Raw genomic sequence first — 17,214 nt, 5'->3', positions numbered from 1 at the left:
GAACAAACCTATTTCCTTTTTTTTTTCTCAAAACTGGTTTATAAAATTCAAAAATTTCACCCTAGACTATTATTATTATTATTATTATTATTATTATTATTATTATTATTATTATTTTCTATGTTTTTATTAATTATGTTTTTTATTTAATTTAATGTAAAAAAAAGATAAATATTATGGAGTGGTAACCATTTTCAATGTCTAGTGAGTTGGTGGTAGAGCTGACATGCCGCTAAGTTGACAATACTTTTCCTATGGCTTGGGTGTGACCACTCTCCACAGTTTTAGGATTTAGTCTGCTTCTATAAATTATTTTAGGAAGTAAACTTTGAATTATTGATGTCACATTCAAACTTGCCTTCATTAGATACCTTTACTTGAATTCTTCAGTTGATATCGAAATTTTAATCTTTTTCAAGCTTGATGAATACCGACCCAAAACATCCAATGTAGAAAGGAAGTACTTATTTGTAAAATCATCATCATTTTAGCGTTTAGATAAAAACCTTCACACCAAGCAAACAGTTAGTAAAACTAACGTTTTAAAAACCAGTTTGAATCGGTTGGATTGGAAATCATAGACGGCAGTGGTTCAACTAGCATTGGTTTTATGTCTATTTCTGAATCGGAATGAACTTGCCGTTTTTTACAAAAATATGGTTGAACCAGTTAAATTAAATAAAAAACATATAAAAATGAATCATTTTCATAATAAACTTTAGTTTTTTTCTCACATCTATTTATATTTGTGTAAATAAAACACATATTAATGTTATAAAGTTTTTTAATGTTATTGTATTTATCTAAAATATATTGTGTTTTTATATATACTCTTTTATTTTTGATATACGTGGATTAGTGTAGAATTTACGGTATGTATTTTTAATGTATTTAGATTGATCTTCAATTTATATTTATATGTCTTTTTAATGCTTAAACTTGTGGATGTCTATGTATGTAGGAAAGTACAAAAAAATATGAAAATTATAGAAACCGGTTGAACCAACTGATGAATAGGTTAAAGTGATTGAACTGAGAACCAATCATCATACCGATTAAACTAAAACAACCGGTTTTTAAATCGTTGAGTAAAACAATAAGAAAAGACTGAAGAGCTTCATATTCGTTATCATCAAAGCAACTGCGGGTGCTAATCATACGCACAAAACGCACAAACAATGCTTAATGAACTTGAAAAACGGAATTAGCCGATACAAATTTAGGAACTCTTCAAAGTGTTTAGTTACCAAAATCATAAGTATAAAAACAATGCCTATGCTCTTATTTATAATAATAGAATTTCTTTAATCAAAAAGAAACAAATAACTTAAATAAGCTATGAAAAACCCCAAGAATTATCCAAAAACACAGTTAAGAATGAAGCCGGAAAGAGGATCAAAACAGACCGTTTCTAGGCGTCCAATCATAATGCTACAATTCCTGATCGTAGTCGTACAATGGCCTTCAGTTTAGCCCTATGTCATCTTCATTTTGAGCCCGATGATGGGGCACTCGACCCCTACGATGGAACCCTTGACTATTACGGGAATTTCTTCTGTCACTACGGCTAAAAGTGCCAAAACTGTATCGTCTTTTTTCCTTTGATCGTTTGGAAAGCCATTCCCTGGATGCCCTGCATCAGAAAGTTGATTCATATATAATTTCATACAAAATCCCCTCACCCTTCAACCCTGTTTATTTGTAAGTATTCAATATTTTAGCTTTTGTGATCCTTAAGTATATTTTTTGTGTTCGTTGATGTAATATACAAGGAGGTTGTGTAATATATCACAAAAATCAGGTTACAATCTTTTATAGCATGTGGCAAACTAAGAAGCGGATTGACCTTATACAATGCTTGTAAATGGAAGTGCTCTTATATACGATGTGCCCCAAATACACCCAATTAATGTCCAAAACAAGGCACGACATGTACATATGCCAAATTTTTATAATGATCTTTATTAATCATACCTTTGATTCTACGTGATGTAATGCTTGAAAGCTTGACCCAAATGAACATTCATGGTTGTAAACAAAAGAGTCAAAGGGCAACTCTCCTTTGGCAGTAGAATGTATGTTAGAGAAAGAATGTCCTGATTCAAGATCGAAGTTGATCATTCTTAAGCACCAAGTATGCAACTGCCAAAAGAAGAGAAACCCTAAAACTAATTTGCATATTAGATCGTAAAACCTGACCTTAATGTTGTAGACTTCTTCTTGGGCATGATCATGCCCTAAGGATCATACCTAGAGCTTATATATGTGTTTTTTCTATCGTATAAACCATTAAGAAATAGGATATGCCTATGGGCACCTATGGTTTATACCATGGATATTATCCCCATGAGAGATATAGATTCCTAGAGAGCCAAAGCTTCTTCATTTCTGAAAAAGTGTTAGATTCTATTTGAAGCATGATATAAACACTTGAATGTTCTTCTACACCATCATGTGTCTTTGTGTGGGGACAGATGAAAAAGATATATAAAGGTGATGGAAGAAGATGCTTCCCCTTAACTAGCTAGCTATAAACAAGTGCACATCTGTTTATCCCTAAAAGTTGCACATTAGCTGATCCCTAAAGGGGTTATTGTCAATAATGACGATGAGGAACACATTAATGAACTTTTCAATCTATGAGAAATTGAGAGGAAGTTCATGTCCTACCTTGTTCCACATTTTTAGGTGATATACAAATATTACAATATCTCTTTGATATTAGTCGCACTTCAATTCAATACACCCGAAACACATTCTGTTTAGCCAGAGATAAATTTTAGAAATCTTAAAGGTAAAACATTTGTTTTTTCATTAAGCATTATGGTTAACTCAATTGGCACTATAAAAGTTTGGAGTTCAAATTCAAAACATCTATGTTGGTGATATATTTTATGCTTTGATATCTCCTGTTCATAATATATGTTTTTCACATCCAAAAAAATAAACAAATTCACTAGATAGATAATATAGATTATAAGCTAAAAACTAGCTTTTCAACTAGCACACCAAATAAAACTGAGAAAAAAACAAATTCGTATTAGGAAAAAATGGTTAAAATGAAGATAACTATGAAATGATCAAATTAGCAACAAAAATAAATAAATAAATTAAAAACTACCTACGGCTTAAGCAACTATATATTTACAAATTATAACCTCTTATATGTGGTTAGCTATTATTTTCAATAAAATTGATTATTTAATTTTGAAAGTGAATGTAACCATATTTGACATGTCAACGCCAAACTTGTTCAACAAAATCCTATTTAGAGACATATGTGGTAAAATATTCTTTAAAAACTTTTGTAATAAGCATGCATGCATGTATCTAAACTAATATACAGAAGAATTTTATAATATATAATTGTAAGTATTTACAAAACCCTAAACTAATTGCTCAAAGAAATCAAGTGTTTGAAGAACAAATGTTTTTTTTTTTTTTTTGTTTGTTCATCAAAGAATAATACGTACACAATCATGAATAAGTTTCATTTTTTGCATACCTCTCGCGCAACATTTTAACACCCATGTATCTTCCGAGCATCATTACAGTAGCTTGAGGATTAGTTCCTGGAGAATAATCAAAAGTTGATCCATCGATAACCCTAAGAGCATCAACACCAATAACCTTATAATCACGATCTACCACTTTCCCAACATGACATCCTCCATGGTAATGCCATATAGTCATCACTGTATCTCTACAAAACTGTTCTAAAGACCTCGATGCATTTGCATGTTTAGGCAACATGTTAACAGGTGCATTAGCTGTCATGTTTAGAAGGCTTGAGATTGGGAGATAATTATAGCGAAATCTTGAAAATGATCTCGATTCAATCACCTTCTCAATCATTTTGATCCCTTGAACACATCTTTCTAAGTCTCCACGATCTTTAAAGTAATTGAATGTGACTGCAGGATTGTCATTTGGGTTTTTAGTTCGAAGCTGAAGATGGCCTCTTGAGAGTGGGCCCATAATCTTCTCCAAGATAAACCCACCCACGAATGCACTTCGTGGGAGGAACCTCATTGCCTGTATTGCCCTATCTAATGCCTTTTGTGTTCTTTGTTTTGGAGGCAAAGTTGAGAATTGTCCGATCTGAAAATACAAACAAACTTATTTCAACTGAATGTTTGTATATTTTGGACTAAATAAACATTACGAACGTGATTAAATGTCAATTTTTTTGCACAACAGAATTTTCTCAATGTCATCAATTTTAACAATATTATTCATCAATTTTTTTTTTGCGAGAGAAGTTGGGTGGGGAAAAAACCAATATGGGCAAAAAGTTAGTCACTTGATATATTATGTTTGGATTTTTTTTGGCTTAGCACATTAAGTCATCCTGTCCAGATTGAGTCAAAAAAAAAAAAAAAAAAAAACAACCATATGTAGTTATTGCATTAAGTGCTCAACTCATTTAGCTCGTTATGTAAAAAAAAAACACTAATGAAACTTTTAACAAAGAGTTATACATACCTTTGGAGAAAACATCCCAAAATCTCGAGTGCTTTGAGTTTGATCAGTGCCAAAGTTTTCACCACTAGCACCCTCGATATAACTTCCATTGTGAGTGATACCAACGACTTGAATGAGAGACACCTCAACGGGTCTAGGAGAGGGGACAAAAACGGCATTCATCGGGTTATCAGACATCCCTTGGCCCACCAAAGGCTGATCCAATACCACAGATATGTTATGGGACTGAAGATGTCTCTTTGGGCCCAACCCACTCAACATTAGAAGTTGTGGGCTTCCTAGTGCCCCAGAACAAACTATCACTTCACTATTAGGACCTCTTCTTAAATAAGCCCAGTGGTTAAGCCCACTTGCATCTGTGAAGATCACCCCATCTGCTGTTGGCCTTGGTTTTCCTGCTTATATAAAATTATGTATAAAATTACGAAAAGAGTCATGGATGTACTGTTTTTAATGCATGATTTACAATATGAGATGCTCACCTTCTGTTGTAAATAGTATTTTCTGAACAGGTGCATGGAGAAAAACAGTGATCCCTGAAGGGTTCGCGTAACGAAGCAAGTGAGCAGACGTATGCCGCCGCCCATATCCATCGAAAATGGTGCCACCAACCTTTGTTCCGTACAAATGGTCAAGCGTGTAGCCATTGTAAGGCCGTATTCCGATCTCCAGCAAACTATTTCTCACCGCCGACTGCCACTGTCTCAACGGCGGCTGAAACGCCACCACTTTTTCAACCCATCGGTACGACTCGTTCACCAATTTGGCATCCCAACCGGCCTTGGCGATGTATGGTGAGCCGGCACGTGTGTAGAATCCGGCGTTGAGGGATGTTCCGCCGCCGAGCACCCGGGCCCTGGCGTTGATGACGCCGTCCTCTGAGACAAATCGTTGAGAAGGTGATTTGGGGGAGAGGTCGGAGAGCGCTGCTCCAAATCTTGATAAGTGGGTGATGTTGGGGTTCCGGAATGGGGAGCCACCGCGTTCGAGGACGAGTACGGAGTAGGTTTGAGAAAGAGTAGCAGCTAACGGGCAGCCGGCGGTGCCTCCGCCGACGATAATGTAATCGTAGTATGACACCATCGGAGCTGCTGTTGATTGGTGTATAAAAGGGAAGCCTGTGTCTTTGTGTGAGAAAATAATTAATTACATTAGTAAAACATCAATACAGATATTTCTCTTTATTTATTTTCTATAAAAAAAAAAAAAATAGAAAACAACTTGTAGACCTTTTTCTTTAAATTCACTTCTTTCATGTTTTAACTGACGTTTCCTAATTATCTTTAATGATAAAGAAAAGATTGAAAGAGATGCATCTACTCTTCTTTAAAGTAGTTTTGCAAGATTTAATGCACATTTCCAAATATGTAAAATAATATGATCGAGGAAGATCGGTAGGTGCATAAGAAGTGGTGAAACTGATACAGTGACCGGGCTAGCTAAGAAACATAAGAAGTGGAATTGAATTTTAGAAAATTGATTATAATTTATCAAAGTTGTTGTATGATTTCATATATATTGATGTTATGAAATACCTTTATTAAAATAAAAATTTAGAAGGGGGCGAGCTAAAAGTCTATAAATTTTGTATTTCACCATGTAAAAAGGAGTTACCTCCACGACCAAAGCAAAATCGAAGACAAAGAAGCAATGCAGAGAGACCAGTAGCCATTTTTCTCCACCATCTTGAAGAACCCATGTTTTAGTTTAACTGTGTGTGTTTGTGTGTGTATTTTTTTAATGTATAAGCGTGAGTGTGTTAGGGGCACAACAGAAAGATGCAATGATGGATAGGGTTTTTATGGAGGCGAAATCCAAGAATCTTAACGGTTTTTAGTTAGCAAATAATACAAAGTACAAAGATTTCCTGTTTTTTTATGTTTGAATGTTGTTGACCAATAACATATCCATATCTGCATTATCTTTTAACATTCTTGAACACTGCAAATTCCGATAATTCTCAAGAAAATCCAAGAAACGTGACAACTCAAAACCTACAAATATACATTTATGAAGAGACGCTTTATACCCAATTCGTTTTTCTTGATCAATGAACTACAAAACATGCTAGAAATGCAAATGTCAATTATACATGTGTCCGTCGAGCCAAATTAAAACAGTGTTTTTATCTCCCGCACCCACCTTCTATAAAGCATTCGGCTTATATTATTTCCAAGTTTATTCAAGTCATCACCGATTAAGTGTTGCAATTAATCGATTTCCATGTAGCCGATAAGCTTTGTTCGACAACAACAAATTTGCTTGCCATATGTGAATAGCATTGATAGTTTTCACGTATATGGTAGATTGACAATATTAAACTAATTGATGGGAAGGGTGTGACTGATGCCCCATAGGCGTCCCACAGTTGGCCAGCAACCAACGATATTGAGGTTGTTACAACCAACGGAAAGCCATGGCAAAGCCATCAGCCAAGTTGCAATTTGCACTTGCTTGGTGAAAAAGACGCGACCAGCTACTCCTCGATGTGATCCTCGGAAGAGACTCATTTCACCGATGAAAAACCTAATCGCGACCAATATTGCCCGACGTCATGCTTGTTCCAAAAAAATATAGACAGGCTATTGCAAAAAAGAGCATAGAAGGTGTGTGGTCCACTATTTCTCAAATTGACATTAGGTTTGAAAAGGCGCATCTAATTGGCTAGCTTATTCAATAAGGTTGTTGGTAGTGATAAAACATTCTTAAAGAGGTTAGAGTGAAGCACCTGCGCGAGCGGTAGTGGACGAAGCGGAAGCGAGAATGTCGGCTTGAGTAACGCAAACATTGGTGAGAATCCAATGCCCTGAAAACCTAAGGGTTCCTCCGCAAAGTTCGTCCACGGAGGGTGAGTCAGGGCTTAAGATCAGGCCGAAAGGCGTATATATAATTGATAGGAAAAATGATTGTCTAATAGAGGAGAGATTGTTACTGAGGATGACCGAGACATCTTAATCTCTTGCCTCCTTGCAGCATCCTAAAGCTCAACGAGAGAACCATAGTGTGGGATGGACACAAACTGCAGAATATCCGTCTTGAGCATCCCCAAATATCGAGTCATCTGAGCCTGCTCCGAAGCAACGAACTCAGGACTGAACAAAGCTCTCTTAGTGACCATCTTAGTGATTTCTATTACCGACTCAGTCGTCTGCCTCGATTCTAAATAATCTTGAGTCTACCTCTCCTTCTCCACCAAGGGAACATACCTCGCACAAGACATCTCCGAGAACTTCTCCTAAGTAACAGCAGCTCTCTGCTCAGACGTATAAGCACTAGTCACCAATCCCCACAAATCCTTCTATAACACCCCATTTATTAAATAAATAAATAATTAAAATTTATAAATGATTAGTAGCCCAAAAATCCATAATATTTAGTGGGGTGCTGATTTCGGGGAGCCAAATATGTCATAATTGAGATTTTGGGGTTAAAAAGGTATTTTTGGATTTAAATTGAAAATGGATCTTGAAGAGAGGGGCTAAAAGGTAAGATTTGGGTTTAACTTGGAAAAGGTCTGGTAGGGAGCGGCCGATATTGGTATAATGGATAGAAGTTGGAAGGAGCACGGGTTAAACTCGTCACCCTCTTATGCAACATCCATATATAAGTGTATTACAAACCCTAACCCTAGGGAAAGGATGCAGCCACTACTACCACCCTTATGCCTCCACCACCAGCGTTGCCACCATACCTTTTCCGATCAGCAAACGACGACAAGGACCACCGAATCCAACCACTTCGCGTTCTTTCTACCGTCAGGAAACAGAGTTGCGGGTGTTGTTGCCGCCGTCACTCGCAACCCTCCAGCCACCTCCTTACCGGTTGAAGCCGGAGTAGACCACAACTGATGGAGCCGATGAACATCGGGATACATTCGTTGTAGCCATCCTTTCTTCTCCTTCCTTTCATTCTGCTGCCAATGACCACCGGGATACATTCATTGTAGCCATCCTTTCATTCTTCCTTTCAGAGTAATATTAAAGCGTAGAATATTCATTATTGATTATGAATGTGTACAGTCACGCCTTCACCTTCCTATGATGCCCGATGATACCTGAAACAATAAACAACTAGGTAAGCACAATGCTTAGTGAGTTTCCCCCAAAATACCACATACGATAAACATACAAGCATGCATCGGGTCCACTCAACCATCGGACTGAATACCCAGGGTTTGTTGGCCTACCACCTTAACCCCAACTGCTCTACTAGAGCCTCCATGCCTACGGCTAATAGCCGACCTGCACCAGGTATCTTGGCCTACAGTACAAAGCATGACCGCTTAAACCCACTACTACCATATTACGACGTATAAACAATCAAGGATCAAGTAGGCACATACTACAAGCAATCATCAATCATATAAATCACTACCGCCTACTAGTCCTCTCATAGTATACAGTCCCGCTACCAGCTAACCTCCATAGAATGTGTAACCATAGGTAAATATTTGCTCTAAAAAAATCAACTCAACGATCACCTATCCAAAATCAAGGACCGAATCTCAGTTAACAGCTAAAAATACCCAAAATACCCCTAGATTCAACTTTATCAAAACTCTGTCCAAATTTAAGGTCAATAAGTCTACCGATCTACGCAGTTGAGTATGCAAGGCATACTCAGCTCCTACGTTGGTCATACACAAGCCTTGACCGGGATCGAGCGGTTGACCCTGTATGCGGGCATACGCTGGGTTACGTGCGGTGTACGCGCCAAAGTCATTTTTCCCTAATAAGAGTTTAATGCGTTAAGCTCTCACATTCCAAATGTAGATCCAAGGTCAAAATATCATTGAGAGTCATAAAGTTTCCAACTTTATGACTTTACATGCCCATTAAGTGCTTAATACCAACAAACTTACTTCTTAGCACCTAAAGACCATCCTAGAGCATGCATGGGGAAGAACTAAGCATCAATACCTCATTTTTATGACTCAAGACCCCTCATTGGGTCTGAAAGGATGACTTATTTGGTTAAGAGCATGTCATGCTCAAGAATCACAAAGGTTGGGACCAAAAATGCCCTAAATGAACAGATAAATAGATCCATAAAAAAAAGATGATAAAGCTAGTATCTTTTTACCTCGAGAAGGTTGCTAACAAGGTGAGAATCCTAAATCTAAGTTTCTTCCAAGCTCCAATGTCCTTCTACCACCTTTTTCTTCTAGAACTCCACTAAAGCACACAAATGAGCTCAAAGATGCCCTCTTCACACTTAGGGTTAGCTAAAGGGACGACTTTTAGGTGGAGGTTGATGAGGGTCAATACATTGGGGTCATAAGGAGATTATATAGGATGCAAATCCCTCAAAACTAGGGTTTTGGTCTGAACGGCATACGCGTTGCATACCTGAGGAGTACACGGGACGTACGTGTGCAAGACCCGCCTCCTTCATGCATGAGTACGTCATGCGAACACCCCGAGTACGCATGACATATAGACCAAAATACCAATCTTTTAACATTTAGGGTTTATTATGTACCTTCTTGGATCGGGTGTTATATGGTTGCGCACTTAGTTAATAAATTGCCCATTAAGATAGATGATAAAACCACATATGGAATATGAACTTAGAAGTGTCCTAGTATAAATTAGACTAGGATCTAAGGTGCAAAATACTTAGAAAAGTTGGCCTAAAGTCTGAAAAATGTAGATTTGTTAGATATCATAAGGAAACCAAGCATATTGCTTCTACAATCCATATCACAAAAAAGTGTGGGTGCTTGTGATGCTAGTTTCTAGTAGAAAGAGTTTGTCTTCGCAAGATATAGTAGGAGTCATGTTCAACTTGAAGAAATTCAAGAACAATAAGATGTCAACTCGTCAAAAGAAATAGTCACAACAAAATGTTTTTGGGGCTCCCTCCAATGACACGTGAACCTCGCAAGTCTTTTTCTAGATGAACCAACCAACTACCAAGAATTCAAAATTAGATTCTGAGAGGTGGCTCAAACCGATAAATTCCAAGATAAACATTCTTTTTGATGAAAATATCAAAGAGTTTGTATTGCTCAAGAATAAAAATGAACCTAGTGTTACAACAAGGTTAGTGGGAGCACTAAGATATTTTTATTTCTATAGGAAACATTATCACTACCTTGCAGAAAGTCAAGTTTAGCTAAGAAAATATTTCTAACTAGATGTCGGTCCAAGTTTCAGGTCCCAAACCGGGTTCCGGTTTTTGGACCGAGTTGTTGCATTTGTTAGAAACCAATGTTTAAGTATTTAACACATATATACATACACTAAAAGACCACAACTACAAAATTGTATGTGTCGTATTACCAAAAGAAAGAGATTTCCTACATAGCCCAAGAAAAATATATCGACCTCCACTATTTTCGGTCAAAGCCTTCCCCTGAGCGAGTTATTGGCACTCCAGTATTATTCCTACAAAATATACTAATTTCGGACATCACTTGTAACACCCATAAAAATCATGCCAAATTTAAACTTTTTTTAAAACATTTAAAAACCATTAATCATTACAATGACTTATTTTTAAATGTATAATATCAGAGTATCCCATAAAAATAAACATAAATACGAGGAGTTGTACGATCACATCTTTGCCTTTTCGCGATCTCCTGATGTACCTGAAACAATAAACTGAAACCGTAAACCCGAGGCTTAGTGAGTTCCCCCAAAATACCAATACACTGCACATAACATATATACAAATAATAGCATGTATTGGGTCCACAGCTTTACAGAATGGATTACCCGTGGGCTCACAGTGTGAGTCTGGCTTGCCTTGTGGGTCCACACCTCACATCTGGATTGCTACCGAGCCCACAGTACGAGTCTCCCTTAGCTCGTATATGGAATGCTCATGAGCCCACAGTATGATTCTGGCATGCCCCACCTGGCCCTTAGCTCGTATCTGGAATGCTCCCAGGTTTGTTGGTTACCACACGGAGTAGTATCACCTCAGCCTATCCCACATAATATTTCGACATATAACACAACTAATGTGTATATATATGATCACATAATAACACAAGTAGTCCTACAGATCTACCTAACTGACATAACAACTAGCATGCAACTCTAACTCATACTTAACATACTACCAACTACTAGGATACCATATCCAATGGGCCAGCCTTGGTTCCTTAGACCCCTTAGTATAGTGAGGATAACTCACCTTGCAAATGTCGTCTCGTAAGATAAGCTCAAACTCTCGGATCACCATCACAAACACCACCACCTATATTCACTGCAAAACCATACTTGTAAATTTCCTACCTCCCAAAACGTGCCCAGAAGTCAACTGGTCATCCCTTGGTCAAAGTCAAAGTTATAACGATGAGATTATCAAAACAAAATTTTCTTTTTTCAACAACCAAATTTATATAAAAATATTCTCAAAAGTATTCAACAATAATTATCAAATCATAACATATCCCAAGATCACAAAATCAAATCCCTTCTCTGTGTGTACGGTTCACGTCGGCGCCTTTCCACGGTCCTTGATAGTACCTGAAACACATAACACAACAACTGTAAGCATAAATGCTTAGTGAGTTCCCCAAAATATCACATACAATACATACGCCACTCGAGGCTACTGGACGACCCTCCGGTCGATGTGTCTCAGCGGAACCCTCCAGTCCCGTAGCTCATTGGACCCTCTGGTCCGGTCATAGCTCGTTGGTCCCTCCGGCCCAGTATGAATCGTTGGACCTTCCGGTCCGGTCTATACAATTATATATCATACATACATCACATAGCACATAATCTCATACATGGCACACAATCTCATATATAGCACACAAGACCTTCCGGTCAACTCATAATACCACTCTAGGTAACGTATAGTGAGAAGACTCACCTCGTGTAACTCGATAACTCGGAAATCTCGGTCTCCGTGAAATAGGATCTAGCCTCCGCCTAATCACACAAAAATAAACACTCGGCATCAACACATTTCCTAAGGCTAGACCATTCCTTCTCTTAGTACTCTCAGGAGGGTAAAAGACCATTTTACCCCTCTTAAGGCTCAAATACTCTAAAGTTAACCAAACCCTAAAAGTCAACAAAAGTCAATGGTCAACCCTTTGACCAGACTCGCCGAGTGCACTATTGTGACTCGGCGAGTTCAGTCATGAACTCACTTCCTCAAAATCCCAAGTGACTCACTGAGTCACTTCCCCAACTCAGCGAGTTACCATCTGTGTGTTTTATAGGGAAAGTCCATCCTACTCGCCGAGTTTGTTCTTGGACTCGGCGAGTTCAAGCCATGCTCAAACTCAAATGATCTTCTGAGGTCAGATCTGCTCCTCTTATCTATAGATCTAACCTCCCCAAGCTCAATAAACATGTAAAGGTTCGAACTTGATACTCATGCAACGTCCAAATGACACTACTTGATGATTTAGTCCCAAAGACAACACTCTAAGTTCATTTCTTCCATAACCCAACATAAAGCAAGATGGATAACCTCCTCTGGACCACTATGGATCCAGATCTAAAGTCTAAACATGATAAGGGACCTTATTCTCAACAAATCAACCTATAAAGGGCATAGGAAACCCTAGATCCATGGATGCTTTAACAAAATAGAAAGAGGGTCGATATGCTACCTCAAAGATGATGCCCTCTGCTTGAAATCCACGAATGTGCAACCTCCTTGGCCTCCTCCAAGCTGGAATCAACTTCTTCTTGCAAAACAACCCCACAAAGGTCCAATAATGGCTTTTCCTCTCTCACAAACTCCCAAGCACTATAAGGGTTTCTCTCAAGGGTCTGGTAGCCGTAAATGGTGGCTATAAGCCCCTTTAAATAGGTCTCAAACCCCAGGGATTAGGGTTTCATTAAACAACGTGAACTCGCCGAGTCTGCCATTAAATCTTTCTGACCATCCGCACTCCTGCTCGGCGAGTCTGAGCGCCTACCCGCCGAGTCTCCCCCCCCCCCCCCCCCCAAAAAAAAAAAAACTCAATATTAAAGCATAAAATTGATGGGTTTGGGTCATAAGACATCCTATGTGCTCATACAAACCCTAAAGCTTGGATCTAGGTTTCTCTATTGTACATGCTCTGAATCCAATACTATAAACCCTAATTCTAGCATTCAAATAGTCATATTAACATAGAATAGGTTTATAATGTTAACTTGATTGTTATGTAGCAATAACAATCCCAAATCTCCTTGTATTGACTTTGGAAGGCTTAGAGTCACAAGTGTCACTCCTCTAATGGCTTACAAACACCAAGAGCAAATGGAGAAGGCATAAAGAGAAAGGAGAGAGGTAGGAATTCATCCTTAGGACTTCTTGGGAAGGCTTAGATGAATTCATGAGCCTTAGGGGGTTTATATAGGTGTAAAGATTAGGGTTTTAGTCCTTATCCTTATCTAGTTGCTTGCCCACCAAGTAACCATAAGATAAGTCTTAGAAACACTTATCCTAGTCGAATTCTAAGGCATTATCTCCTTAAATTCGTTCACCCTATATTTAAGATAATCCTTACCTTATTTTGTAACTATCACATAATTACAATTCAGCCCCTCTAGTTTAATTAATTACACTTGATCACAAAATTAATTCCTAATTAATTATTGACCAATATTAATTAAACAAATATGATTTCTCCTTTAATATATTATTCTTATAACATATTAATAAATCATAATAACCTCTCTCTCTATTTATTTCTCCAATCAAGTTGATTTGGTGAAGGCAACCCAAAAGGACCATGCACCATCAGGTCAAGTACATACCAAAATAGTTATGGACTTAGACACTAATCCAACAGTCCCACTTGGATAAGTCTAATAACTATTCTGCGTATGACTTCAGATCCTGATCTGCAATCGTAGCTTTCCAAAGCCGCTGTCAACTCTAATCCTATCAGATACGCGTGTCCTTAGATAAGGGATCACATATTCCTCCATTCTAGATATCGTATGAGATATGATTTCTAATCATTCTCTTTGTACTATATCTCGATCTACGATTTATGACGACTGACTAATTGAACAAATCAAATTAGCCCTAGCCCGGCCGAGCATTTACGTTTGTCATCACTAAATCATCGAGGGGCCCAAAGATATCGCTTTTATCCTTCTTTGGATAAAAGGAATGGATAAACTTTGATACAATGCTTGCTTGCACTCACTCACCAAATCACACACAACAATATGTTTTATAACACCAAGTTACTAGTGCGTTTTCATATTATCAATGTGCAACCGATTAGCAAGATACAACTCACACATCTCGGTTTCAAGAATATAAGATATTATCGTCTCACCAATCACTCGTGATACAATTCATGGAGTGATCCAAGTGAAAGTGGGTTTAATCCAATACTCAAATTCATATTCATAAGCACTCATGAATGTTGCAGCAAACATTTGCTTATGTCTAATACTCTTTTAGACAATCCACACACCAATTCATGACAGTCTTCATTCATATCTACTTCCAACATATGAACGACTGTGGCCCGTTTGAATAATTCGATTATTCTTAATAAACTCAATTATTCTGGAAGTCAAAACATGCAAAGTGAAACACAAGAATAATACTAATCCCATATGGCCTCAAACCCTTTGAGCATAAATAAAACACCTTTTATTTATCACCATATCGATTACTCATTATTTGTCGGTTCGGGTAATCAACTTCTTACTTGAATTATTACACTTGTCCCATGCTCCTAGCATGCACACAATGTTTACCTACGGTTCTTACTTTGTGAAATAGATCACATTGAACACATTTCCAATCATTCTCATTTCACAACTCCGAATCCTTTTTCATAAGTGAAAGAATATCAAAATTCTTGCTACTTATAGAATATGCTAGATTCTAACATTCTATGCAATGATTCTTTCGTAATGTCACTGCACCATGTCACAAAGACTATTGCTAATGATGTTACAAAATCTTCTATCGGAGATTGTTGCAAGACAATTCCTTAGATATGATGTCTCTCACTCAAAGTACATTCCTTTGAACATCCTTTTGTATAAAAGTTTCTAATCTAGACATAGATTTTCAATATTCAATTCCTAATATGGACACGCTTCCATATTTTCCATTTAACAACTCATTCTTAATAGAATCTTGTCTATTCATAATAATGTCGATATGGTCCATTCAATACCATGCTTCCAACTACTCACAAGCAACCAATCCTCGTCGAACTTTGGATCGTCCTTTGATAGTTGTTTAATTATTTTAGTCAAAACCGATTCTAGTCCCTTTTCCCTCTAAATGTGCTAGACATTTGGAAAATTTTAGAATGGTCAAATAATAAAGCATTTGCAATCGATCCTATACCCAAAGCGTATGGGACACGACGCATAATGTTTTATTAGTTATGTTCTCAAAATTCGAATTGTGAAAAGGAATGTCGTAATCATAATCGAAATTTTAAAAACACACTATGTACCTTTGACTAAATTTATTAACATTTCCCAACCTAATCCTTTAGATTTGAAATGAAGCATAATATTCTCTCCCTTAATTATAGCAAAACAATTATTCCATCCTTACAACTTTGCAAAGAATGACTCTTGTTTTTTATAATTAATATTGCCAACTTGCAATATTTTCCTTAATAATCATACAATCATAACTTTTATGCTCCCACTATCATGATGATTACTATAAAACATAACAATTATGCTCCCACTAGCTTCTACATGTATTCATAAACATCTTAACTTTCAGAAAAACAATACCTATTGAATTTCTTAAGTCCATGTTTCTAATACTTAATGCTTTGATAATCTTTTATCAAGGCTTCTTGAACTTGTACACATTTGCCTTCGATAGTTCATATGTGTGTCTAAACAATTAAAACTAATTGCCAAACCTCACAATTCAAATTATGGAAAGGGATACCGTAACCATGATCGAATTCGAGAATGCAATTTTACAATCACTATCTTCTTAAAATCTTTCTTAGTGAAAGCATTTCCTCACAATCATTTTCTTGAAGAAGGAAATCTTATGACACTTAGATTTAAACGGTGTATGTGTTTCTATCCATGTGAATTTGTTAAAACCAAAGTTTACGACAAATTCAAACTCATATGGACCAAACTTTCTTAATCTTGATTTCTTGCCTTATGGTAGCACAGCTGCCCACCACGTCTTCCAAGTAGTTAAGCATCTCACCTTTTTCCTATCAATGTACCTTTCATTGATCAAGGTGCCTTACCTTTTATGCGTTCAAAATGAGAACTCATAGAACTCACATGCATAATTAACTCAATTGGAAACAATACAAAAACAAAATAATGTCAACACGATAGGTTGTAAACCTCAACTCGTGTGCTAGTTATGATCAATAAGGTTTATTTGACTTGTTCTTGAAATCTTTCAAGACCATTAAGGCTCCCACTGACTCCTTGACATATAAGATTCTTTTGTCAATAACCATTTCTTGACAAACAAATATTCAAGAGTTAGTGTAGTTTTTATCAAAACACTTCATAAATTGGTCCTAGTCGGTCTTTGTCTTATTCAAGACATCACAACTTTCCACATTTGATGAATGTTATAAACCTTTAATACTTTTCACTCATTGTCACAATCTTAACTTTAAGACTTTTTATTGGAACGAAGTATGATAGGCTTCTTGATTTAACCATTTCTTCAATCCTTGATTCCTCTTCTTAAACATACAATTGTACTAAGACTCACTTAGAGGATCAATTGAGATATGGTTCTTAACCATTAAGATCTATCATAAAGCATAAAAGCTACTCGATC

The 17,214-nt window shown here is 37.0% G+C and overlaps 1 protein-coding gene across 1 annotated transcript; it reads right to left on the bottom strand.

Moving 5' to 3' along the window:
* Positions 1-1,272: 1,272 nt before the first annotated feature.
* LOC145003371 (protein HOTHEAD-like) lies at positions 1,273-6,241 on the bottom strand. The gene is made up of 5 exons (XM_078962498.1): positions 6,100-6,241; positions 4,968-5,609; positions 4,486-4,880; positions 3,506-4,101; positions 1,273-1,633 (listed from the first exon to the last, which is right to left on the bottom strand). The coding sequence occupies exons 1-5, from the start codon at positions 6,182-6,184 to the stop codon at positions 1,465-1,467; spliced, it is 1,887 nt and encodes a 628-aa protein (XP_078818624.1). The 5' UTR covers positions 6,185-6,241; the 3' UTR covers positions 1,273-1,464.
* Positions 6,242-17,214: the final 10,973 nt, after the last annotated feature.

The sequence above is a fragment of the Lactuca saligna genome, chromosome 6 (assembly GCF_052625555.1).
Source record: "Lactuca saligna cultivar CGN05327 chromosome 6, ASM5262555v1, whole genome shotgun sequence".
NCBI lineage: Eukaryota > Viridiplantae > Streptophyta > Magnoliopsida > Asterales > Asteraceae > Lactuca > Lactuca saligna.
The sequence above is the reverse complement of the archived record's forward strand: the minus strand, read 5'-3'. Positions and strand labels throughout refer to the sequence as shown.

Excerpts from the sequence above, each read along its gene's own strand:
- LOC145003371 (XM_078962498.1), bottom strand. The coding sequence starts at position 6,184 with ATGGGTTCTTCAAGATGGTGGAGAAAAATGGCTACTGGTCTCTCTGCA. Across the intron at positions 4,881-4,967 it reads AATACTATTTACAACAGAAG|GAAAACCAAGGCCAACAGCA; the intron begins GTGAGCATCTCA and ends TTATATAAGCAG. Across the intron at positions 4,102-4,485 it reads TTGGGATGTTTTCTCCAAAG|ATCGGACAATTCTCAACTTT; the intron begins GTATGTATAACT and ends TTGTATTTTCAG.